The following is a 22,991-nucleotide window of genomic DNA, read 5'->3' on the forward strand; positions in this document are numbered from 1 at the left end:
TGTTATCCAAAATATGATTGGGGCAATCTCATATTAGTTCATGATGAAGGAAGATGGTCCTTTACATGACAGAGGTTTAAAAGTGTAGGAACGACTCCCCCAGACACCCCCTTCACCCATGTAGATACCTGACCTACATCAAAACCACTGTCCTCAGTCTTCGTCTTTTTTTTCAGCCATTCTTTCCTTCATGTTTTTTCAGACACAGGTGAACTGTGTGTGTGTGTGTGTGTGTGTGTGTGTGTGTGTGTGTGTGTGTGTGGCAAAACAGATGAACTCCAAGCCCCCTCATTTTTAAAATTTCAAGTTGAACGCATTATTTGCAGCCAAGTGGCTGCTCCACTTGGGACAGACTTAATATCCAGAAATCCTATCTCGTTGTTACCATCAAGATCTACTTTTTAAAAAAGTACCAGCTGATGACTTTGGCTAGGTTCTCATTTGCTTAGAATGCCATTTGGAATTGAGGGATAAAACACATGAAATGAAAATATGGATATTAAAATAGAGCAGAAAATGGATTGTTTAATCCTGCCAAAAATGCTTCTGTTTAGAGTAAAACTTAATAGAATGTTCCTTTGGAAAAATTATCCAGGGGAAGAAACCAAAAAGGTAGCTTTTTTTTTTTTCCCCCTCTTGCTTTGCAATTCTTTTTTTTTTTTTTTTGCTTTGCAATTCTTTAACCACATAGCGTAGTGCCTGGTACTCCATAAATAGATTGAAGAGACTAAAAGGTTAATCTGCAGCAAGTCATTTTAAAATGTTATGCTTTGCTAGTTTTGAAAGAAAGAATTTAAAAATTAAAGTCTTTCTTTTTGATGTACTTACCTTCTGAAAGTATTTTTACTTGTGGTGTGTGTACACTTGTGTATATACATGGGCACATATGAATGGACATGACAACATTCTTGCTATTTCTAGGTTTCTGGAAAAATAAATTTTATGTATAGATTTTTAAAGTATGTTTATTGCCTTTGATACATAAATAAATTACATTCATTCTTCCATCCTTCATCCAGTCTGTCATCTCTTTCAACATTATACAGCCACAACCAGGCCTTATGTGAGGTCTGGGGTATGTGACCTGATAGGCATCGTCCCTATCAGTGTATCGCTGACCACGTAGTGATGTCAGCACCTGCAAAAGTCATTTATGACATTTTTTTTTTCTGGGTTCTTGAGTTGTTGCTGACTTGATACATGTATATCTTATTTTTGATATTATATTATTATCAATACTATTATCATCTTGATATCATTATTATATATTTTTGACACCCTTTTTCCCCTGCCACTCTTAGATGAACTTTTTAAACAAGCTACCTTCCAATCTTATTCCAGAGCAACTGACAGTCCAGAATCAGTTGGTGATTCTACAGTAACACAAACTAAGTGTCCATTCTGCAAAATGTCTCCTTGGAGAGAACAAGCGTTAAACTACATAATTCGTGGATTTAAAATCTTCATGGTGCTTTATTATTTACCTGCATTAAAAAGAGCAGCTCAACAAATTTAAAATTAATAGATTCTATCGGGTTTGCCTATTGTTATTTTTGAGGCCTGTTACAGAAGAGAAATTATGCAAATGGCTGTGAGGCTGCTGCTACTGCACTCACACTGGGAATGCATTATATATAACTCGTTTCTTAGAAACACTTATCTGGAGCAGATCAAGCTCTCAGCCATTTGCAGGGGCATGTCCCTTCTTTCAGATGGTCCACTTTGAACTAATAAGTATTGTTAGAGGGTTGAGGTAGGAAGTAGGAGGGGGGGGGAAGGAAGGCAGGATAAATTACTGGCACTCCATAATCTGGAAGGGCCAGGGGAAAATCCTTGGTAAAGATATTTTAGTCAGTCTCCTGAAAAGGCTGTCAATGACCTTTGAAACTATATCCTGCTGGTCTTCTTGTTCTGCTCTTTCTTGAGAAAAACTGCTAGCGTCAAATTTTAACCTTCCAGGCTGCCTGAAAATTCCCCCATCAACTGATTCCTGTATACCGATTCAACTTCATCTCTTGATTATGCCTATGACCCTTCTAATGGAACCAGGTCTTTTTCATATCTTCTTCATTTGTTCATTCATTTATTCATCTGGCAAACAAATGGGATGACCAGTAAGTTCAGTCCAACTATATGATGCTATATAATTGTATAAGCTATAATGTGAGCGTCTATTATGTGCACTGTGAGGGATACAAGAACACAGAACATATTATCCTTATTCTTAAGATTCTTAATGAGAGTAAATGGAAACACAAAAGGTTGCCCTGACCAGCAGAGGAAGATCTTCATTCTCTAAGCCATGCTCTTTTTTGAAAAAAAATTTTTAATTAATTAATTTATTTTTGATAGTCGGGGGGGGGGGGGGGAGGGCAGAGACACAGGCAGAGGGAGAAGCAGGCTCCATGCACCGGGAACCCGATGTGGGATTTGATCCCGGGTCTCCAGGATCGCGCCCTGGGCCAAAGGCAGGGGCTAAACCGCTGCGCCACCCAGGGATCCCCTAAGCCATGCTCTTATAACTGTATCCTCTGAGCACTGACTCTTGGCTGATTTCCTTCCTGCCTAGTACACTAATCCTTTTCACTTCTTCCTTCAAAACCATACCTAAATTTACTCCAAGAAGCATTCCCACTGGAGTCTTGGTCCTGGGTTGAAATGGACTCTTCTTCAGAAATTATGGATGCGCTAATCCAAAGTTACTTGGCTCTTGCTGTCTGCTGCTTTGCAATCTTCATTTTATTCCACATGGGCCTCCATGCCACCTTGACTGACCAGAAAAGAAGTTCGCTGCAGGCAGGAAGGCCCTACCTTCCTGTTCTTAGCTCCTCCTCATCTTCTTAGCCTGCTGCTCTGCACATAGCCCACATGCTACTGAATGCTGTCTGTCGACAGTCACTTTTCCTTCCTTGGGAATCGAGATCAGAAACTCATGGAATGTTCCCTGGGTGCATTTGCTGCTCACAAAAGTGAACCTGCCTATAGGCTTTGTTTAGCCCTTTGCTTAGAAAAAGATGATTAGTTTGTGCCATGTCTAGAATGAATGGGTGATGCAACCTAAAGTTGGGGGGATATAAAATTGGGAGATACTACATAATGTGCAAGTGGGACCTGGGAAGATGGGTTTGATTCTGCTGCTTCTGCTGGTAGGAGACACTAAGTAGATCATTGGGTTCACAACCAATTAGCATCATGTTCATCTTGACTCGCAGGGAAGCAAAGCCACCGAGGATTTGGTAGATTTATCAGCCCCTCCCACAGAAGCTGTCTGAGGCTAGCCACTTGGAACCTGGCAGGAAAAAAGTCCTCTGGTGACAATGTGTCTGTCATACATTCTGGTCCGTGTACTCCTCGAAGACACCATTTTCTGGGCATGAAGTATTCTGCTGCTTTTTGGAGTGAGAAACCAATCTCGGATAAGCCGGATTCAGAAAATAGGTCATTGGTGTGAGTTGCAATTATTTTCCTTCCAGCTTTCTTCTGTGCTTGCTTTAGATTGCTTTTCTGCAAAGGGCAGGCGCAGCTGGCCTTGGCTGGTGTGCAATAGAGGCCCCAGACACCACTCCAGCCTCAGGCCTTTGTGAGGCACCACCCAGATTCCTGGGGCCTCAGCGCTAGCATCTATCTGCCTTTTGTCCGGGCCGTTAAATTCCTATTAAAGTCGTGAACAAATACCCTCTTTGAGTATTGATTTTACACACACACAGACACACACACAGCGTTGTTCATAGCCACTTGATTTGCCACCTGCAGTTTGTAATAGAACGGACATGTGGGATTATAAACCACTTTATTCTGCACAGAATTTCTCAGCTTGGGGCCAAATTGAAGGGCATTAGTCATCAGTAATTTGCAGTTATTTTTAATGTATTTCACTCGGAGAGGTTTAAGGCAGCTAAAGCTAAGATAAATTTCCTTACACTTTGGTGAGGAAGTGAAAAATCTGATCATTTAGTTAATCATGTGTCATAGCTGCGCTTATATATTGTTCCTAAGTGAGTGCAACATCGTGACTGACTTGTGATTTGGTAACATGACAATTTGAATGATTAAATACATTCAATTATGCCACGACTCTCCCCCGCCCCCCCCGCCCCCCCCCCCCCGGCCCAACCCTCAATATTTGTATAGGTTTAAGGTTTAAACTTCACAGAACACTAGAGAAGGGCACTTAGAGAATCACCCTGTGAAATGCCAGTTCCTGACCTGTCTTGCCCCGAGATTCAGTGTCAGCGGCCCCCGACTTGGGCTAGGGCAGTGAGCGGCGCCTGCAGCCAACTCTGGGAAGCAGTGAGGAGTTCAACCACCACCTTCTTCAGAAGAGGAAACCGAGGCACAAAGAGATGAAGAGACCTAAGATATTTGCCAGGATCCCAGAAACAGAAGCCTGCCGCCGCAGGCCAGCTGTCCTGCTTCCCGGTTCAACGCATTTCCCACCAGCCAAGCGAGAAATCCTTTGCTTCTCGCGCTCTGCTGGGGAATTAGCCTCGCACGGTGCGGCTACCTGCCGCTTCCGCGGGCGCGGAGACCTAGGTCCCTCCACGCGCACGCGCAGAGCGCAGACCTGGTTCCCTCCATGCGCACGCGCAGAGCGGACGGGAGGCCTTCCGGTCGGCCCCGCGGCTGCGTCCCGGCCTCCCTCCTGCCGTCCCTCTCCCTGCTCCCTCACCCTTCCACGGCCACCGGCCCAGCTCGAGGCTCCGGGTGAGATTCAACAGCAGAGAAGCAGCCCACAAACCAACTTTCCATGTCCTCTGCTGCCGCTTGGCACTCGGCACAGCGGGCCCGCCCTTCGCCGTGGCCCCTCACAAAGCCGGCCTCCCCTCTCAGGCGGTGCTCCTCCTCGCTCCTGCCCGGGCCGCAGCCTCCACCAACGCTGGGGATGCCTCGCTGACCCCCGCTCACCCGCGCCTCAGGCTTCCCCGAGCGTGAGCGCGGTGGTTCCAGAAGTTTCCGCGGAGGCTGAGGTAAGCAAGCGTGCCCGGAAGGGAGGGAAGGTGCTGCCAAACCGCCTGGCCGGAAGGAGCAGGAGAACACTTCTCACCTGGGAACAGCACGGCCGACCAGACTGGCCCGCAGGCCGGAAGGAAGGGACGGCCAGGGCTGCGCCCGACGGCAAGATGGCGGCAGCGGGCGCGCGGGGAGTGGAGTGCGCGGCCAGAAAGGGAGAGAGGCACCTCTCCGCTCTGCGGCGGAAGGGTGGGCTCTGTTCTGGGTGCAGTGGCATTTCGTACAACTTTGAAGAAGACCCCACGTGGGCGGCCTGGGTGGCTCAGCGGTTGAGCGTCTGCCTTTGGCCAAGGGCATGATCCTGGGGTCCTGGGATCGAGTCCCAAGTCAGGTCCCCGCAGGGAGCCCACTTCTCCCTCTTCCTGTGTCTCTGCCTCTCTCTGTGTGTCTCTCACGAATAAATAAAATCTTAAGAAAGAAAAAGACCCCACTCTTAGTGTGGAGGACAGACTGCGGTGGACGGGAACAGAAGCCATTGGCCAGAGGGAGACTGAGGCTGTGGGTGGGAGACGCCAAGGTTGCGCGGGGGTGGGGGGGTGGGGGAGGGGCGGAGAGGCAGCAGGTAGGGCCCTGGTGGAGGTGCCTGGCTGAGGTGGTGACCGGTTCTTTTTCTCATTTGTTCAAATGGCTCTGTGGTGGCTTGTGGTGTCCCCGGTAGGCGTTGTGGTTGTGGCAGACCTCCAGATTCAGGAATTTATTTTTAGAGTAGAGCTGACAGGACTTATTGATTGTCCACGAGGAGTGCCAATTAATTACTTACATACAGGTAAAATAATTTGGAACTTGTTAGAAACAAATCTCAGTAAATTTGAAACTTTTTCTTCCCATCCATCTATCGCCTTCAATGAGAAAATCCTGTAGTTTTCCATTTTGATGCACGATACAGCTTGTTGACTGTCTTTTTTTTTTTTTTTCTTTTTTTTCTTTTAAGATTTTCATGTATTTGTACCTGAGAGACACGGAGAGAGAGGCGGCTCTCTGTGCAGAGCCGGATGCGGGACTGGATCATAGGACCCTGGGATGGCTACCTGGGCTATCCAAGCCAAAGGAGATGCAACCACTGAGCCACGCAGGTGCCCCTAGCTTGTTGACTGTCTTAATCAGTTTGGGCTGCTACAACACAGTGCCATAGACTGGGTGGTTTAATCAACAAACTTATTTCTCATAGTTCTGGAGGCTTGTAAGTCCAGATCAAGGCCCTAGAACAGTTGAGTTGTTCCAGAGCCTACTTCCTGGTACACTTTGTCCTCACATGGCAGGGAGATGGCAGTCATCTCTCTAATGTCTCTTCTTATAAGGGTATGAATCCTTTTCATGAAGTCTCCATTCCCATGACCTAATCATCTCCCAAAGGTCACACCTTCAAACACTATGATATTGGGGATCAAGGCTTTAATATATGAATTTTGGGGTGACACCTTAGGTAAAAAGGTCTCATTTACCGGCCTAAAAATAGATTTCACTTGTGGAAACAATCATACTTTACAAAAACCACGAATAGCTGAAACAGCATTAATAAATAGAACACATTCTGTAATATCCTTGTTTTTACTTAGAAAATAACTTTATTTTTCTGTGGTGAAATCTTATGTTCCACGTTGAAAAGTCATTGCTCATACTCTGGAGTAAATCAATTGTAAATAAAGAAATAGATACGAAAATAGTGTCTGTAGCAATTAGTGCTTAGAACAAATAAACAGGATTATCTGAGAATAATAGAGGAAATCACATGGGGTGGTTTTTAACTCCTCTCTACCATTGTTTCTCAAAGTGGGTGTGGAGCTGAGTGGGAAACTTTAAAATTACTTGAAGGTCCTTGATAAAAATATAGATTCTTCCACCTACTATTGATTCAGAATTGCTGGGGGGAGTGGGCCTAGAATAGGCATTTTAAATAAATTGCTGGGGGATTTTTTATGGGTATTACTAGGTCCTCCCAAACTCTCCCAACCCTGGTTCCCATCCTAAGTCCTTCTTTTTCCAGCCTCTTCTATCGCTCCATCTGCCTGGCAAGCCTACCCATCTGTGTGTAGCCAGCTCCAGCTTCCCCTTAAGGTCCGTCCAAATCAGATGCCATCCCCAGATCCTCCTGGCTGGATGGACGGTCTACTCCCCCATGTTGGCTCTACTTAGTATATAGTTTACAATCTATAAGTATATAGTGTATACTTATTACTGAATGGTAACTTGCAATTGAAGCTGTATCTTTTCACTGTGTGAACCATATGCCCACTGAGGTCAGGACCGAGTCTGATTCATTTTAAAGTTTATCAGTGGCTTGCTCAGAGTGGGTACTCAGTATGCATTTTGTGGAATTGTCTGGCTAAGCGTAAGCCTACTGTCTTTGGACTTTGGATTTCTACCACTTGACCATGTACTAAGTGTCTCAATTGTAGCAGGCCAACTTTGTACTAAGATTGGACAACCGGTTCTGTGCTAAAGTTCATGTTGTAAAATGAAGGTAACACAGGAATGATGAGTGAGAATGCAGGCTCTGCCAGCTGCGGTGGAGGCAACCTGACAGAAAGGCTCCCAGTTGCACTATAATTGAATGAGGATTCCCTACAACCGATGTATTCAACAAGACATCATAAAGAGAGTGGAAAGACATCCCAAGTGCTTTGCTTGGAAAACTTAAAAAAAATCCATTGTGGTCATACCTGCTGGAACTTAGGAAGGCATTGCTCCTTTTTTTTTTTTTTTTTTTTTCTGCTAATAAACCTCCTACAGTCTACTATCTGCATAGCCACCAAAGTAACTTGTTAAAACATAAGTCAGGGTTTGCCGAAGTGGTTCGTTGGTTGAGCGTCTGCCTTTGGCTTAGGGTGTGATCCCAGCATCCCAGGATCAAATCCCACATTGGGGTCCCGGCAGGAAGCCTGCTTCTCCCTCTGCCTATGTCTCTACCTCTCTCTGTGTGTCTTTCCTGAATAAATAAGTAAAATCTTTTTATTTTTTATTTTTTTTTAAAGAAAAAGATCGTGTCAGATCATGTCCTTACTGCTCCTATCCCACCAATGGCTTTTGACCTCAGTCTCAGTAAAAGCCAGTTCCTTAACTTACAAGGGCTGATAAAGACCTGTGTGGTTTATCTGCTCCTCTCCTGTCCCATATCTCTCTGATCCCACCAGCAGTATCTCTCTCCCTTGCTTATTCCAGTGCAGCCACAACTGGCTTCTTGCTATTCCTTGAATATGCTAAGTAAACTCCTGCCTCCAGGCCTTTGTACTTACTGTACCCTCTTTCTGGAACAGTTTCCCTCCAGATTTTTATTCTTCCATGTTTTTCCTGTCATTTTTCAAACATCCTGCTCACCTGGTCCTGCTACCACCCTGCCTACCACCCACTCTGACTTTCCAGTCACCTTTCATACTTTATTTTTCTCATAGGTGTTGATCTCTACCTATCATCTATATATGATGCTCATTTATTTTCTTAATTGTCTATCCCCCTATTAGAATATAAGCTCCATGAAGCCATGGTTTTGGTCTGTTTTGTTCATTGTTATATTTTCAACACCTGAACATGCCAGACATGTAGCAGATGCTCATTAAATATTTATTAAATCAATGAGGCAAAGTGGGGTAAACAAAAAGATTTAAATCCTGGCTCTAGGCTTAAATTCCTTAACATTTCAGTGGATCAGTTTTTTTATCCGTAAAGTAGAAATAGTAATAGTGCCTCATGGATATATGACATCTGGTATAGCGTCCAACATCCAATATTTACTCAGTAAATGTTCCCTATGACAGATGGAGTTTTACAAGTCATGAAAAGAGTGTCTAGTGGTGATCCTATTTTCCAACTAGCAGATTTTTCCAAGATGTAGTAATAATATATTTTGGAAAAAAATAATGTATTTTGTGCTTTCTGTTTGCTGGGACCACCGCACAACTTTAAGGGATGAGTACTTTCATTATTTCCATTTTATGGATGAGGAGACAGAGGCACAGAAGGGTTGAGCAATTTTTCCCTTGCCAGTAGTAAGTGTAAAAGCTGGGATTTGATCAAACTCAGGACTAGAGACCATGTTCTTTACCTTTTTTTTTTTTTTTCTCCACTGCTTCTCACTGAGTGAAGCTGTTGGAAAAGAGAAGAAAAGGAGTGGTTGTCAGTTGACTTACTTCCTCCATAGTAGCATGAGGAGTTCAAAGATAGGTGGTGTTGGTTGTTCTTTTCACCTCTTTGGTGGAAGTAATTCTTTTGCTCCAGCCAGATCCTGTCAGGACTCATTAATTCCCTCTCCAGCTGCCCATGGTCTCTCTGCAATGCTTTCAATTAATCCTTCTTACCTGAAAGCAGTGCTGGGGATGTCTTTGTCTTAGTGGAAGGGGGCTTGTACGTAGTAACCTGGACACAGAATCCTGAAATATATGGAACCATCCTAGATAATGATGGGCTTTCTTTCTTGAATTTCTTTCACACAAATCCCATTCTACTAATCGAAGGCATATACTTTCTTCAGGGGTCAGCTAAAGTCATTGCTTTGAGACTCCTAAGATTCAGCGCTCTCAGTTTAACTATATTCAATCTTCTTTGTTTCACAAATGTTTGTTGACTGATAGCTCATGTAAATGCAGAGGGGACTCCTATGACTTAGTCTTTTCCTTTAAAGTGCTTGGGCCCTCGTTTGGCAATTGAGGTTTATTCACAGGGTGACACCACAGGCCAGCTTATCATATATGAGCACTATAAAGTTTCAGGGGAAAAGGAGATGCCTAATTGTGCAGGGATAAGGGAACATGAGCTGGCTCTTGAAGGGCTGGTAGGATTCGTGATTAATGGATAGGGTGGAATGAGCACTTCTGTTGGTAGAAATCATTTGAACAAAATTAAAGGTACTGACATCCAAGGATGATTCAGGAGGTGGTGAGGGATTTGGTTGAAGTTCATCATAAGCTTGATACAGGGAAATAAAAGAAGTTGTAAGATAGTCTTAAATATCTGACTGAAGAATTTGGACTATAATTAATCTAGCAGTAGGAAGCCATCATAGGTTACTCATTTAAGCAAAGTTGTGACATGAATGGATCAATGGTTGTATGTGTTTATCTGCAGTGATATTTACAGTTAAAAATGGTTATGAGTTGGGATGGTGGGATTTTGAGTGTTGTAGTATTCATTCATTTTTCTTCATTTTCTTAATGCTCTGTGAAACTACAACTCTTGGGATCCCTGGGTGGCGCAGAGGTTTAGCGCCTGCCTTTGGCCCAGGGCGCGATCCTGGAGACCCGGGATCGAATCCCACGTCAGGCTCCCGGTGCATGGAGCCTGCTTCTCCCTCTGCCTGTGTCTCTGCCTCTCTCTCTCTCACTGTGTGCCTATCATAAAAAAAAAAAATAAAAAAAATAAAAAAAAAAAAAGAAACTACAACTCTTGTGTTTTAATTAAGATGATCTTATTGGTTCTCAAAGTTCTGTTTTTTTTTTTTTTTTTTTAAGATTTTATTTATTTATTCATGAGAAACAGAGAGGTAGAGACACAGGCAGAGGGAAAAGCAGGCTCCATGCAGGGAACCTGACGAGGGACTCCATCCCAGGTCTCCAGGATCATGCCCTGGGCTGAAGGTGGCACTAAACCGCTGAGCTACCCAGGCTGCCCAGAGTTCTGGTTTTCAATCTTGTATTCACCAAGAATTTATTGAGCACTTATTATACAATGGGCATTTGCCTATGAGGCAGAAAAAATTATGACGGCATGGCCCCTGTACCTTAGGGCCCACCGGTGGAGAAGACCAACATGTGAACAGTAAATGTCAGGCAATGTGGTAACTGCTAGAAAAGAGTACATGATACAGTGAGACCATAAAGGAAAGGTCACCTCTAATGGGAAGATTAGGAAGGCCTCCTACAAGAGATGACATCTACACTTACTTGAATGGGTTCTGTGTGGCCATGTGCAGATAGGTTCTGTTTGTTAAGGCCCTAAAGATTGGCCTAGTCTCTTACCAACCTTTACCATTGTATCACACACTTGCTTATATGTTAGTTTGGAATTATACTGTAGTTTGTTAATGCTTATATGATGTTTTCTTATTATATTTAATATTTGTGCAAATTTCCCCTTTCTCTAAACTTGCACTGTTCACTTCTCAGATTTCTTTTTAAAAGCTGTTCTCTAGGTTTAAAAGCATTCTTCCATGATTTGTAATTCATATGGAGCATACTATAACATTTAGACAAAATATTCTGAATAACATACTCAGAAATGGAATTCTTCATCATAAATTTTCTCTCAGGTAGAAAATGTTGCTGGACAAGTTTCTATTTAAATCATACTTGCTAGGCTTGACTGATTGCAGGAGTTCACAGGGTACATGCTTCAGACTGCTTCATTTTCAGCAAGGTAAGGCTGCATCTCTACTATGGAGTAATGCAAGGTATTCAAAAAGGGTAGGCCAGGCTCCTTCAGGGTTGTTAGGAATTAAAACCAGCTTGTGAGGGTCTTAAGTTGGCTTGTGAGAAGAGGCAGTTTCTTAGAAGAATGAAGTAAGAAACTTCATGGACGTCCAAGGACAGACAAAGCTTATCAAGCTTCAGAAAGCCTGGATATAGAATTGGTAGTAAATCCATTTGCCAGTCCTCTTTTAAGCATGGTCCTTTTGATTTCTTCCTTCTCTGCTTTCCTCTTCTCAAGATGGGCTCCTGCAGCTTTATATGGTGTCTGTTTTCCCATGACCTCAGCAGGTCTGAGTGAGAATAATCTCCTCTATAGAGATCTGTTTGCTAAAAAGAAAAAAATTATTTTACTTTTAAAATAAAATAATACATGCAATAGCCAAAAAAAAAAAAAAAAGTAGTATAGAAAGGTCTAAATTTTCTAAAAATCATATTAATCTCCCTTTTCTAATTTCTCTGACTCCTGATACCTCTTCCTAAAGTTTAAGAGGTTTTTGGGTAGTTTTCTGGAAAATACATATATAAAGATACACAAATATAGATACACATACAAGGGCATACACATACAATAGCTATAAGTGTAAATATTCCTTTATTTACATAAAATTCTCATCTTTACAAACTGTTCAATACTTTTAGAAAACCGTATTTATTTTGTTATTCTTTCCAATTAATTGACACAAAACTTATTTTATTTCTTTTAAATGGTTACATGTTAGATAGTATTTCATTTTATGTAATTATTATGATTTGTTACATAATCTTTTCATAATGATGGACCTTAAAGTTGTATCTGGTTTTCTATTAGAAACAGTTCTACAATGAACATCCTTGTATATTTGTCTACTAGAAGTTTAATAGAGTTTCAGCTTTTACATTTGTTCTGTGATCAATTGAAGTTAATTTTTGCATATGAGAGGAAAAGGTGGAGGTTCCTCTTTTCTTTCTGTATATGGCTATACAATTGTTTCAACATTGTTTATTTGTTGAAAAGTTTTCCTTTCTAGTAATATAGAAATATGATTGATTTTAAAATATTCACCTTGAATTTTATAACTTTGATAAATTCACTAATTCTAGTAGCCTTGTTATAAATGTCCTCAGATTTTTTATGTAGATGAACATGTCATCTGCAAATAAAGTCCATTTGCTTCTACCTTTCTAATCTCCAATCTGGTTGCTTTTCTTTTTCTTGCCTTATTGCACTGCCTCCCCTACAATGTTGAACAGAAGTGGTGAGAGCAGACGTGCTTGCCTTGTTCCTGATTTTAAGGTGAAAGCATTCTGTTTTTCACCATTAAATGCGATGTTAACTCTAGGTCTTCTGCAGTTGCATTTATCAAGTTGAAGAAGTACACATATATTTCTGCTTTGCTGAGCATTTAAAAAAAAATCCTGGGTGGATGTTGAATTTTGTCAGGTGCTTTTTTGTGTCTATTGAAGTGATCATAGGGTTTTTCTTTCTCAATCTGTTAGTATGGTGAATCTAAATTTCCTCCTCTGATTAGAATTAAATTTAAAATTAAAAGGTACTGGGAACCCTGGGTGGCGCAGCGGTTTAGTGCCTGCCTTTGGCCCAGGGCGCGATCCTGGAGACCCGGGATCGAATCCCACGTCGGGCTCCCGGTGCATCGAGCCTGCTTCTCCCTCTGCCTATGTCTCTGCCTCTCTCTCTCTCTCTCTGTGTGTGTGACTATCATAAATAAATAAAAATTTAAAAAAATTAAAAAAAATGTAAAAGGTACTTGGAAAAAAGTTTTATGTTACGTATGTACTTTGATATATATATATGTTGGGTTAACTATATTGATTGTATGTATTTCCTACTATTTTGTCTTCTTCTGTCATGATTGGCTGTGTCTGTTATTATTGTTTTGTTGGTTCTAGGTGTTTTTTTATGAATTTCGACAGTTTTTAGTGGTGAATGATTTATAACATACACAAACACATTATTGATTTAAATTCTGGAGATTTCAATAGTGTATAGAACATTTCCTGGTGCATAATAATTGCTTAGTATATTATTATTATTATTAATTATCATGTACAAATAATGCTTTATGTTTTTTAATAGTTTTTGCCTTAAATTTGCTCTTTTGTGATATTAATACTATGACTCTTTTTCTTTTTCTTTAACATTTGCCTGGTTTATCTTTGATGTCCTTTTTACTTTTAACCTTTCTGAGTTAGAGTTTCTTGGAGAGTTTTATTATATTTTTAAAGATATTTGTTTTTCTTATTTATTTTTAAAGATTTTATTTATTCATGAGAGACACAGAGAGAGAGGCAGAGACATAGGCAGAGGGAGAAGCAGGCTTCATGCAGGGAGCCCGAAGTGGGACTTGATCCCGGAACTCCAGGATCATGCCCTGAGCCAAAGGCAGACACTTAACCACCCAGGCATCCCTTGGAGAGTTTATTTTATTTTATTTTATTTTAAGATTTATTTATTTATTTATTCAGAGAGAGAGAGAGAGAGGCAGAGACACAGGCAGAGGGGGAGAAGCAGGCTCCATGCCGGAAGCCCGACGCAGGACTCGATCCTGGGTCCCCAGGATCACACCCCGGGCTGCAGGCGGCGCTAAACCGCTGTGCCACCGGGGCTGCCCGGAGAGTTTATTTTAGATGTGGATCTGTACAGATTTGGTTTGTTCTGTATTTTGGTCTCATTAAGAAATGTATGTATTTTAGGATGAATGCTTCTTAATTTACATTATATTTTCTGTTTTATTTTTAAATTGTTTAAAAGATTTTATTAGAGGGAGACAGCACAAGTGGGAGTGGGGGAGGGGCAAAGAGAAAGGGACAAGCTGACTCCCCATTGAGCAGGAGCCTGCTGGGGGGCCTAGATCCCAGAACCCCAGGATCCTGACTTGAGCTGAAGGCAAATGCTCAACTGACTGGGCCACCCAGGAGCCCCAAATTTTTGTTTCTAATGATTTCCCCATTCCCAACCCAAACTCATCTTTTAGCCATGGATTGTCTTTTTTTTGTATGGGTGTATGAATGTATGCGTCATATAAGAGTAAGTGTACTTTTTTATGATAATGTCAAAAATGGTCTCTCTCTTTTTTTTTTTAAAGCAGTTTCTTTTATAAATTTACATAGTGGTTTAATCTCTTTATCAATTAACTGTTGCTTACTTACTGAGATGGATAAGAAAATTATCACATACACTTTCTCCTTATTTTTGCTAATGTTGTCATTTAACTTGGTTAACTTTATAATTTCAGATAGTATACTTAATCCTCAATTTCTTGATTTATAATCTTTAGTAAATAAAGAAATGTGAGAAAATTCTAACTTTATTTTACCCTCTACCTCTCTCCAAACTGTTGAATTTGGTTTATTATTTTTTATTGTTGAAATGTTTAACAATCTGGTGTGAAATAAATGTACTTCATACTGTTGTTTAGCCTAATTTTAATTTTTTTTTTTTTAATTTATTTATGATAGTCACAGAGAGAGAGAGAGAGGCAGAGACACAGGCAGAGAAGCAGGCTCCATGCACCGGGAGCCCGACGCGGGACTTGATCCCGGGTCTCCAGGATCGCGCCCCGGGCCAAAGGCAGGCGCCAAACCGCTGCGCCACCCAGGGATCCCTGTTTAGCCTAATTTTAAATGTATATAGGTTCAGTTCTCCCTATCATACTTTTTCCTAGAATTCCACATTTATCTCTTGGTTTGCTGGATTTGGGGCGCAAGTCATTTTTTTTTCCAAGTGGGACTTATGGAGTCATTGAGCTGTTGCATGTCTGAAAATGTTTGTTGTCTTTATGCTTGAACAACAATTTGGCTAAATATAAAAATATTTATTCACAGTTTTTTCTCCTTCAGAACTTTGTACTCATGGGTTGTGTATTTTAGTGTATTGAGTATTGAGTGATGCTGTAAAGGGAAGCCTGAGCTTTCGTTCTGTTTTGTTGCTTTTGGTTTTGTTTTGGGGGGTGTGTGTGTGTATGTGTGTGTGTGTGTGTGTGTGTGTGTGTGTGCGCGCGCGCGCGCCTGTGTTGGTTCTGTATACCTGACAAATTCTCCCTCTGCTGTGGTATTCAGTAACTCTATCAGGAAATGTCTGTCTCTCTGAGGCTTGTTCATTTTGCTCCCTGATGTAGATAGAGGTAGTAGACATTAGGCGCAATCATGTTTTATGGATATTGATTTTGTTCTTTTTGAAATATTGTTTCAAATCCTGAATTAGAGTCATCTCACCTGGCAGGAGGCATCTTTCCTGCATATCTTTGGAAATGCAATCTGCTTTAGAATGGAACCTGGTTATTTCTTCCACTTCTTTTAATGACCCTCAGAGCCTAGTTTTGAGTGATTATGCAATAGTTTCTTAATGAATTCTTATTGAAGGCATAAGTGAATGAGCCTTGATTCATTTCCCTGCTGCTAATTCTCCCTCTCTGATTACTTCTTTTTAAAATATGGAGTATGCTGAGGTTTTTCAGCATTTTGTCCATTCACCATCTCCCAAACCCACCACACTTCTGGGAGAAGAGCTTGGTTGAGAACAGCAGTGACTGTGAAGTCTTCCATCTCTCACTTTCTCTGAATGCTGCTTTTCAAAGATTATGGCAAGAAAAAATGTATCATTTCTTTTGTTTTAATTATTGCTAATATATTTTTGTTTTGTTTGCTGGATTTCAACCTTTTTGTTATTAATATTGTTCATTCATAGTTTTAGGAAAACCTGACTTCACTGTTCCATCTTGCCCCAGAAGTCATAAGGGTTTTCTAAACAAGTTTAGAACCTCAAGAGCAGAGTTGAGTTTGTTATTCTAGCCTATATTTGTCATAGAACCTAATCTAGGGCTTGCATACATTTAGCATTTAGAAACTATTTACCAAATGCACAGTAAAAAAATTTTATGGTAATTTTGTCTAATCTCTGACCTATTGTTGAAAGAAGGCGAGATGGTATATAAAAACTAGGTCACCAGGTCTAGTTTTTGATTAATCCAAAGAAGTGACAAAGCACAGGGAAAGAGCCATAGGACATGGAAGAAATGGCTACACTTCAGAATGAGGATATTTAGTGCTCACTTCAACCCTGGAAGAATTGAGTTCATCTATTTGTTTTTAACCCCATGTTGATGTCAGCTATTAGAGCCTCTGAAAGGACACAGGTGAATGAACAGGGAATTTATCAAGAACATTTTCCTCCTTTGGATTAGGGTTTTTGTTTTTGTTTTTTTCCTTCTTCAGTAAATACATCAGTTTTAAGGGGACCATGTGGAATTTGTTCCATGGATTCCTTTTTTTTTTTTTTTTTTTTTTTTTTTTTTTTGCCAGAGTCAAAGCTCACTTTGGACTATTTTTTGTTTTCCTTCTAGGCCTTTCACCAGCTGCATAGGGGCTGCCTACCCAGCGTGCTCATGTGTATTACTTTCTTCTTTTATGTGTTTTTAGCCTTGGGCAGATTCAACTTTATGCCATTGGACAGTTTCTTTTTCAGGGACATGATGAGAAAGATTATAGATATTTGTGGTGATGAGTCTTTTTGCTCATTTCAGTGTCTTAAATTGATGTTCTTCCTCCAGGAAGAAAGAATAGGAGTTGGATGGACAGAAGAAGGTCACTTGCCTTCTTCTGCCTATTGATTTTCCTGTGCTGTTCAGCGGTTCATTAGCTTCTTCTAATTATAGTTCTGTGTTTAATGGCAGTATGGGCTGGGACATCAGCCACAGAGGGCCACTGACTGTGCCTCAGTCAGCTAGAGGTGGAATGAGAAGGTGACTTTCTGGCAGTATGAGTGTGGGTGCTTTAGAGTCAAATTCTGGAGTATTTTTTTGTTGGTTAAAGGTTTATTGTTTCTTACCCAAAGTGCTAACCTGCATGAGACTGGGAGACTTTTTCGAATATTATTGAAGGTGAGATGGTAGGGAAACTCTTAAGGGAGGTAGGATTGACCAGGTGTATAAATCCCAGAATATCCACTGACAATCATTTAGTTACACTAAATTTTTAAAAACTTTTTATTATGGAAATTAAAAACATACAAAAGTAAACAATATAATAATGAATCCCCCATGTCCTCAGCTTCAGTAATTACTCCTCATGGCCAATGTTGTGTCAGGCATGCCCCTTCTTGTTTTTTCCTCATATTGTTGTACCTGTAAATATTTCAGTGTAAATTGCTAAATGATAAGGAATCTTTTTTTTTTTTTTAAATTTTATTTATTTGAAAGAGCAAGCATGAGCAGGGGGGAATGGCAGGCAAAGGGAGAGGGAGAAGCAGACACTACCCGACTGAGCAGGGAGCCCAATCCTTGGCTTGATCCCAGCACCCTAGCATCATGACCTGAGCATTAGGCAGGCGCCTAACTGACTGAGCCACCCAGGTACCCCCAAAAGGAACCTTTTTAAAAAACATAACTACAAACAAAATTAACAATGCTTCCTTAATATTATTTAATAGCTAGTGATCTGAATATCTTATAAATGTTATAATTTAATGTTTGTTTTTTGTGACTCCTCACTTTATTTCACATTTGATATGTATTTTAAGCCTCTTTTAACCTCTGTCTCAATTTATTTTTATTTGCAACTTATTTTTTGAAGAAATTGGATCGTTTGTCTTGGAGAGTTTCCTGGGGAGATTTAGAGTCTGGATTTGGTTTATCATACACAGATGGTATTGTGTACCATGTACTTTGTCTTTTTGTATTGAAATATAGTTGACATACAATGTTACATTAGTTTCAGAGTTACAAATAGTGATTGACAGTTTTGTGTATAATGAAGTGGTTATCCTGCCCTTTTCTCTTCCTGTAAATTGGCAATCCAGAAGCTTGATTAGATTCAGTTTAATTTTTTTGGTAATACCATTTCTTCCATTGGGAAGCCCAATGTCTGACTTTGTGTATGTATGTGAAATTAGAAATCTATGGAATCATGTTTGACAAAACCTAACTATAGTGTATTCTGTGGCTTATTTTTTAAAGTATGCTGTCTGCTGATAGATTGAAACCAAAACTCATAAGGAAGTCTAAACATTCAATCCTGATAAGATAAAGCAGCAGCTGTACTATTAGTTTACAGCCGTATGTGCAACTCCTCACTGCAGTGTGATGTGTAACCTGGGCAAGCCACTCCTCTCTTGTGAGAGGGATCTGGAACTGAGCTGCTCTCTGGTGGTGTGAAACCTGCCCCTGCTGTTAACAGCAAGCAAAGATCATGTTTGGTCCATTAATACTTACCAACAGAAAGAATATTCTCAACCACAATAAAGAGATATGGCTTCTGTCCTCTAGGAGTTTGCCTTCTCAAAAGAAAACAAAATAAGAAAAATGACAGTTGTTCTTAACTTCCAAGGGACTGTGTTACCATAAGGTTAAAGTCTCTTACTAAATTACTAAATCAATCAATCAATCTCTCTCTCTCTCTCTCTCTCTCTCTCTCTCTCTCTCTGCTTAAATAATGAGGAGTTTGGCTGTTTCCTAGATAATTGGCTAATCATGTGTGACAAAGATAGGAAAATATTCCTTAATGTTATATAACCCTTTTCACACAATGGGGATATCCTTCCCAGGTGATGTCATCTTTGCCTTGCTAATAGATATTAGCAAGGGTTTGGGTACAGTAGGAATAAAGGGGACAGCAGAATCTTGCTCTGAAAAAGTAGTGACTTTGATGAGAAATCCATTTGTGTTATCGATTTACATAATACTACTACATACAAAAAACAAAGTGTTCATCAAATCTTTACTTTAGAGCAACTGCGCACATAGACGTGTCTAGGCTGATAGGACTTCTGATTGGTTTGTAAACTGCTCAAGCTTACCCTGCGCTGAAAAATGTATCATTTTCTCTGCCACAACATAGGAGTCTGTTTGTCGTTCAAAGAGAGTAGCCTGTGTAACCTGAGTTTTGTAGCCTCCTGAGGTTACTCCTTCATTTCAAGTCCAAATAAAGGATGGGGTTCCTATTTCAGGAATTGTAGGAAGCCCAGGTGCCTCCACAGAGACATATGAGGTTCTGCAGAGTCCTGAGGTCTCAGATTCATCCTTTTACTTCAGACTGCCCCTGGCTCTTCTTTGCTTAATCCTGACTATTTCCATGAGGTCAAGCTCTGTCTATCTGGATCCAGGCACAGACTGCAGAAGTGCAATCTCCCCCAAGGTTAACATTCTGAACAGGAGCAGCTTTTTGGCTCTCAGAAGGGCTATTCCAGCTACCTCCCTTGAGCAGATTATCACTACTTTTATAGAGCAGTAGCATAAGCAGCTACTATTTGGTCTGAGTATTTAATCAAAATCATCAGGGAGTTGATAAGGTCAGATACTGATTTTAAAGTGAGAAGGACTGGCAACCCTGTTACTGTGCATCTGTTGTGTTACACCTTTATTTAACCTTATCTCTGGATCCCCAGATGGACATGATGGGCATGGCAGGGGAATCTGATCTTCCCTCTGTTCACCCATCTTTTTTTTTTTTTTTTTTTATTGGTGTTCAATTTACTAACATACAGAATAACACCCAGTGCCCGTCACCCATTCACTCCCACCCCCCGCCCTCCTCCCCTTCTACCACCCCTAGTTCGTTTCCCAGAGTTAGCAGTCTTTACGTTCTGTCTCCCTTTCTGATATTTCCCACCCATTTCTTCTCCCTTCCCTTATTTTCCCTTTCACTATTATTTATATTCCCCAAATGAATGAGAACATATAATGTTTGTCCTTCTCCGACTGACTTACTTCACTCAGCATAATACCCTCCAGTACTTCTTTTTTTTTTTTTTTTAAATTTTTATTTATTTATGATAGTCACAGAGAGAGAGAGAGAGAGAGAGAGAGAGAGAGGCAGAGACACAGGCAGAGGGAGAAGCAGGCTCCATGCACCAGGAGCCCGACGTGGGACTCGATCCTGGGTCTCCAGGATCGCGCCCTGGGCCAAAGGCAGGTGCCAAACCGCTGCGCCACCCAGGGATCCCTTTTTTTTTTTTTTTTTTTAAATTTTTATTACCCTCCAGTACTTCACTCAGCATAATACCCTCCAGTACTTCACTCAGCATAATACCCTCCAGTGTTCACCCATCTAACTGTAGATGAGTCCCTCTAGGTGAGTCGCTTTTGTTCTGGCGGGGACCAGAGTGACATCCATTAGGTCAGTGGGGGTATTTAGCTTCCATGTGATTGGGAGTATTTCCATCATAGAACTTTTAAGTATTTGGTGCATTGGTGAGACAGTACCATTGTTAACCAGCTAAATCCCTTCATTCTATTCTGTGGAACAAATATCACAGGATCAGGCCTAGGGAGGACTGAATTGCCTGTAAACGCTTGTGACACCAATCTAGGTTTTATTTTCTTCATTTGTAAAATTGGAGTGTACTGGTTTGCTAGGGCTGCCATAACAAAGTTCCCCAGACTGAGTGGCTCAAAAAACAGAAACCTATTTCCTCACAGTTCTGAAGGCTGAAGTCTGAGATCAGAGTATTGGCAAGGTTGATTCTTCTTGGCTTTTGCATCACCATCTTCCCTCTGTGTCTTCACATAATCTTCCCCTTGTGTATGTCTCTGTCCTAATCCATTATAAGGATACCAGTCACATTGAATTAGCACCCTGCATATAACCTCATTTTCCTTAAATGCCTCTGTAAAGGCTCTGTCTCCAAATGTAGTCATATTTGTAGGTACTGGAGGTTAGGACTTCAACATATGAATTTGGAGGGAGGATAGAATTTAGTACATAACAGGGAGTAAGGGTGGGGTGGGGTGGGGGTGCTTAAACAGTGATTTTCTAATAATACTCTGAGAAGGACTCAAAGACTATCTCAGTTGCTCAGTTCTGAGAGGTTTCCCAGGACATAGGATTTTCAGTGCTGAAAGTAAGGCAGTCCTAGGCGAACCAGGATAGTCAGTCACTCTGCGTGTCTCCCATGGGGCAAAGGGTCCCCCAGCCTGCCTCAGCCAGACCTGCACTGCTTCTTTCAGCTTAAACATCAGCATCCTAAGTGAGATTAAATTTAACAAAAGGGTTTTGTGGCTCAAAATCATTAGAAAACCACTTGATTCAGTGGCCTCCAGGGTCCTTTCCTGATGCCACATTCTGTGATTTCATTTGCATACACCAAATCCCAGCCATTTGTCTGAAACTATTAACTGATTGGAGTAAAACTAATTTGATTCTCATTTAGTTCATGGCTAAAAGTGAGATAAAACAAAACAGGAAACTGTTAAGCTTTGCCTATTCTGAAGTAGAACTTGGTACTATGCTTTTATGATGGCAGATGCCCTCTCTGGGCTCTAATTATGCTCACTTTATTCTGTCTCCATCTCCTAATCATAGTACCAACTCTGTAAAGTGGATTGCATCACTAGTGGCAGCAGTTCCATGATGCAGATAAAGAAATCAAGGTACAGAGAGACAAGTAGCCAGTTCACATATCATCATTGGTCAGGGAAGGGCCAGGATCATGCAGACAATTTGACTTGAGCACTACTGTCAGACCACTGAACCCAGATGTGAGCATCTCTGCTAGTGGGGGAACTGGCAAGTGTAGGGACTGCACTGGCAAGTATAAAGTAATTCCATCTAGCTGATGGACCCGATTCTTCTCTCCAGAAAGCACATCTCAGTATCCTCCCCTAAGCCCCCCCCCCCCCCCCCCAGCCTGTCTGGCCCTGACCAGTACCCCTGGATGGTCTAACTTTTTACTGTTGTAGAAGCTAGGCCTGTAACAGTTCTTCAAAAGTGTCAAGAGGTTTAGGGGATCTCACAATAAAGAACACTGAAACACATAGAGACAGAGTTTCCTTGCTCATTCTTTTTCTGGTCTTCTGATAATGTTAAGGAAAATTTTGTGTTTGTCTATAATTCCCCTCTATCATTTGATGATCTATCCCCCCACCTTTTTTTTTAGAAAGAGAGAACACTATCTGGCTGTGCTCTACAAAACACTTTCCTGTTTTGTAGCAGTATCTGGTTGAACTTTTGAATAGCTCTTTATTGTTTCTAGCATAATCATCTTTTTTGCAGCTAATTTTGATGTTTGGCAAATGATACTGGTTTTCCATTTAGGGTAAAGAAAAAGTGCCTTAAAAGATATTTATTCATATGAAAAAGCAAGTAAAAGATGAAGAAGCAAATAATTTAAGCATATTTTAATAAGTAATAGCATAGGTAATGTACAGATGGCAAAAATAGTAAAGATTGTGATGAGAAAGATTGATTTTGTAAAACACTGGCCAGGAGGAAAGGCTGGAGTTTGTTTGAATCTTGAAACCGGCAGATGAAAGGCAGGAGTTATTTGACCAGCCAGTCTTTTGGGGTCAGTTCCTCAGCTCTTGAGGTGCTGACTGTAGGTGACTGTAGGCTCCTTTGGAGCCTGCCAGGTGAACTCTGGAAAGACAGGTTCTTTCTAGCATCAGCCCTACAGTCATTGGGATTCTATTTTGTTTTGGTAATGGTTTTCAGTATCTTTGAAATGCCCCCATCACAAAGGGTAGGAATAGAAACCAAATTCTTGTGCCAGGTCAGAAGGCTGCACCTTGGGAAGATGCAGTATAGAAAATAATTAGGATTACAAGTGCAAATTGAAATGCCCAGGATGGGACAGAAATGCTCACACTGGGTGGC

General features: G+C 41.0%; 1 protein-coding gene and 1 long non-coding RNA gene across 14 annotated transcripts in view; one reads left to right on the forward strand and one right to left on the reverse strand.

Annotated features, from left to right (window-relative positions):
* Nucleotides 1-650: 650 nt before the first annotated feature.
* LOC119877890 lies at nt 651-4,499 on the reverse strand. The gene is made up of 2 exons (XR_005384491.1): nt 4,207-4,499; nt 651-1,138 (listed from the first exon to the last, which is right to left on the reverse strand). It is a non-coding gene; the product is annotated as an uncharacterized LOC119877890 (long non-coding RNA).
* A 105-nt stretch (nt 4,500-4,604) lies between these two features.
* The window catches only part of MYO3B (myosin IIIB), a 430,360-nt gene continuing 411,973 nt past the window's right edge, over nt 4,605-22,991 (forward strand). For 12 of the 13 annotated variants that reach the window (XR_005384676.1, XR_005384677.1, XR_005384679.1 and 9 more), the window contains exons 1-2: nt 4,605-4,967; nt 5,942-6,083. Coding sequence is in view for 8 of the 13 variants with exons in the window: in XM_038584790.1 (XP_038440718.1) it covers nt 6,031-6,083 (53 nt within the window). In the remaining 5 variants the exon portion in view is untranslated. The remainder of the gene's footprint in view (nt 4,968-5,941; nt 6,084-22,991) is intronic. The other variant, XM_038584796.1, reaches the window with a different exon arrangement.

Source organism: Canis lupus, chromosome 36 (genome assembly GCF_011100685.1).
Source record: "Canis lupus familiaris isolate Mischka breed German Shepherd chromosome 36, alternate assembly UU_Cfam_GSD_1.0, whole genome shotgun sequence".
Taxonomy (NCBI): domain Eukaryota; kingdom Metazoa; phylum Chordata; class Mammalia; order Carnivora; family Canidae; genus Canis; species Canis lupus.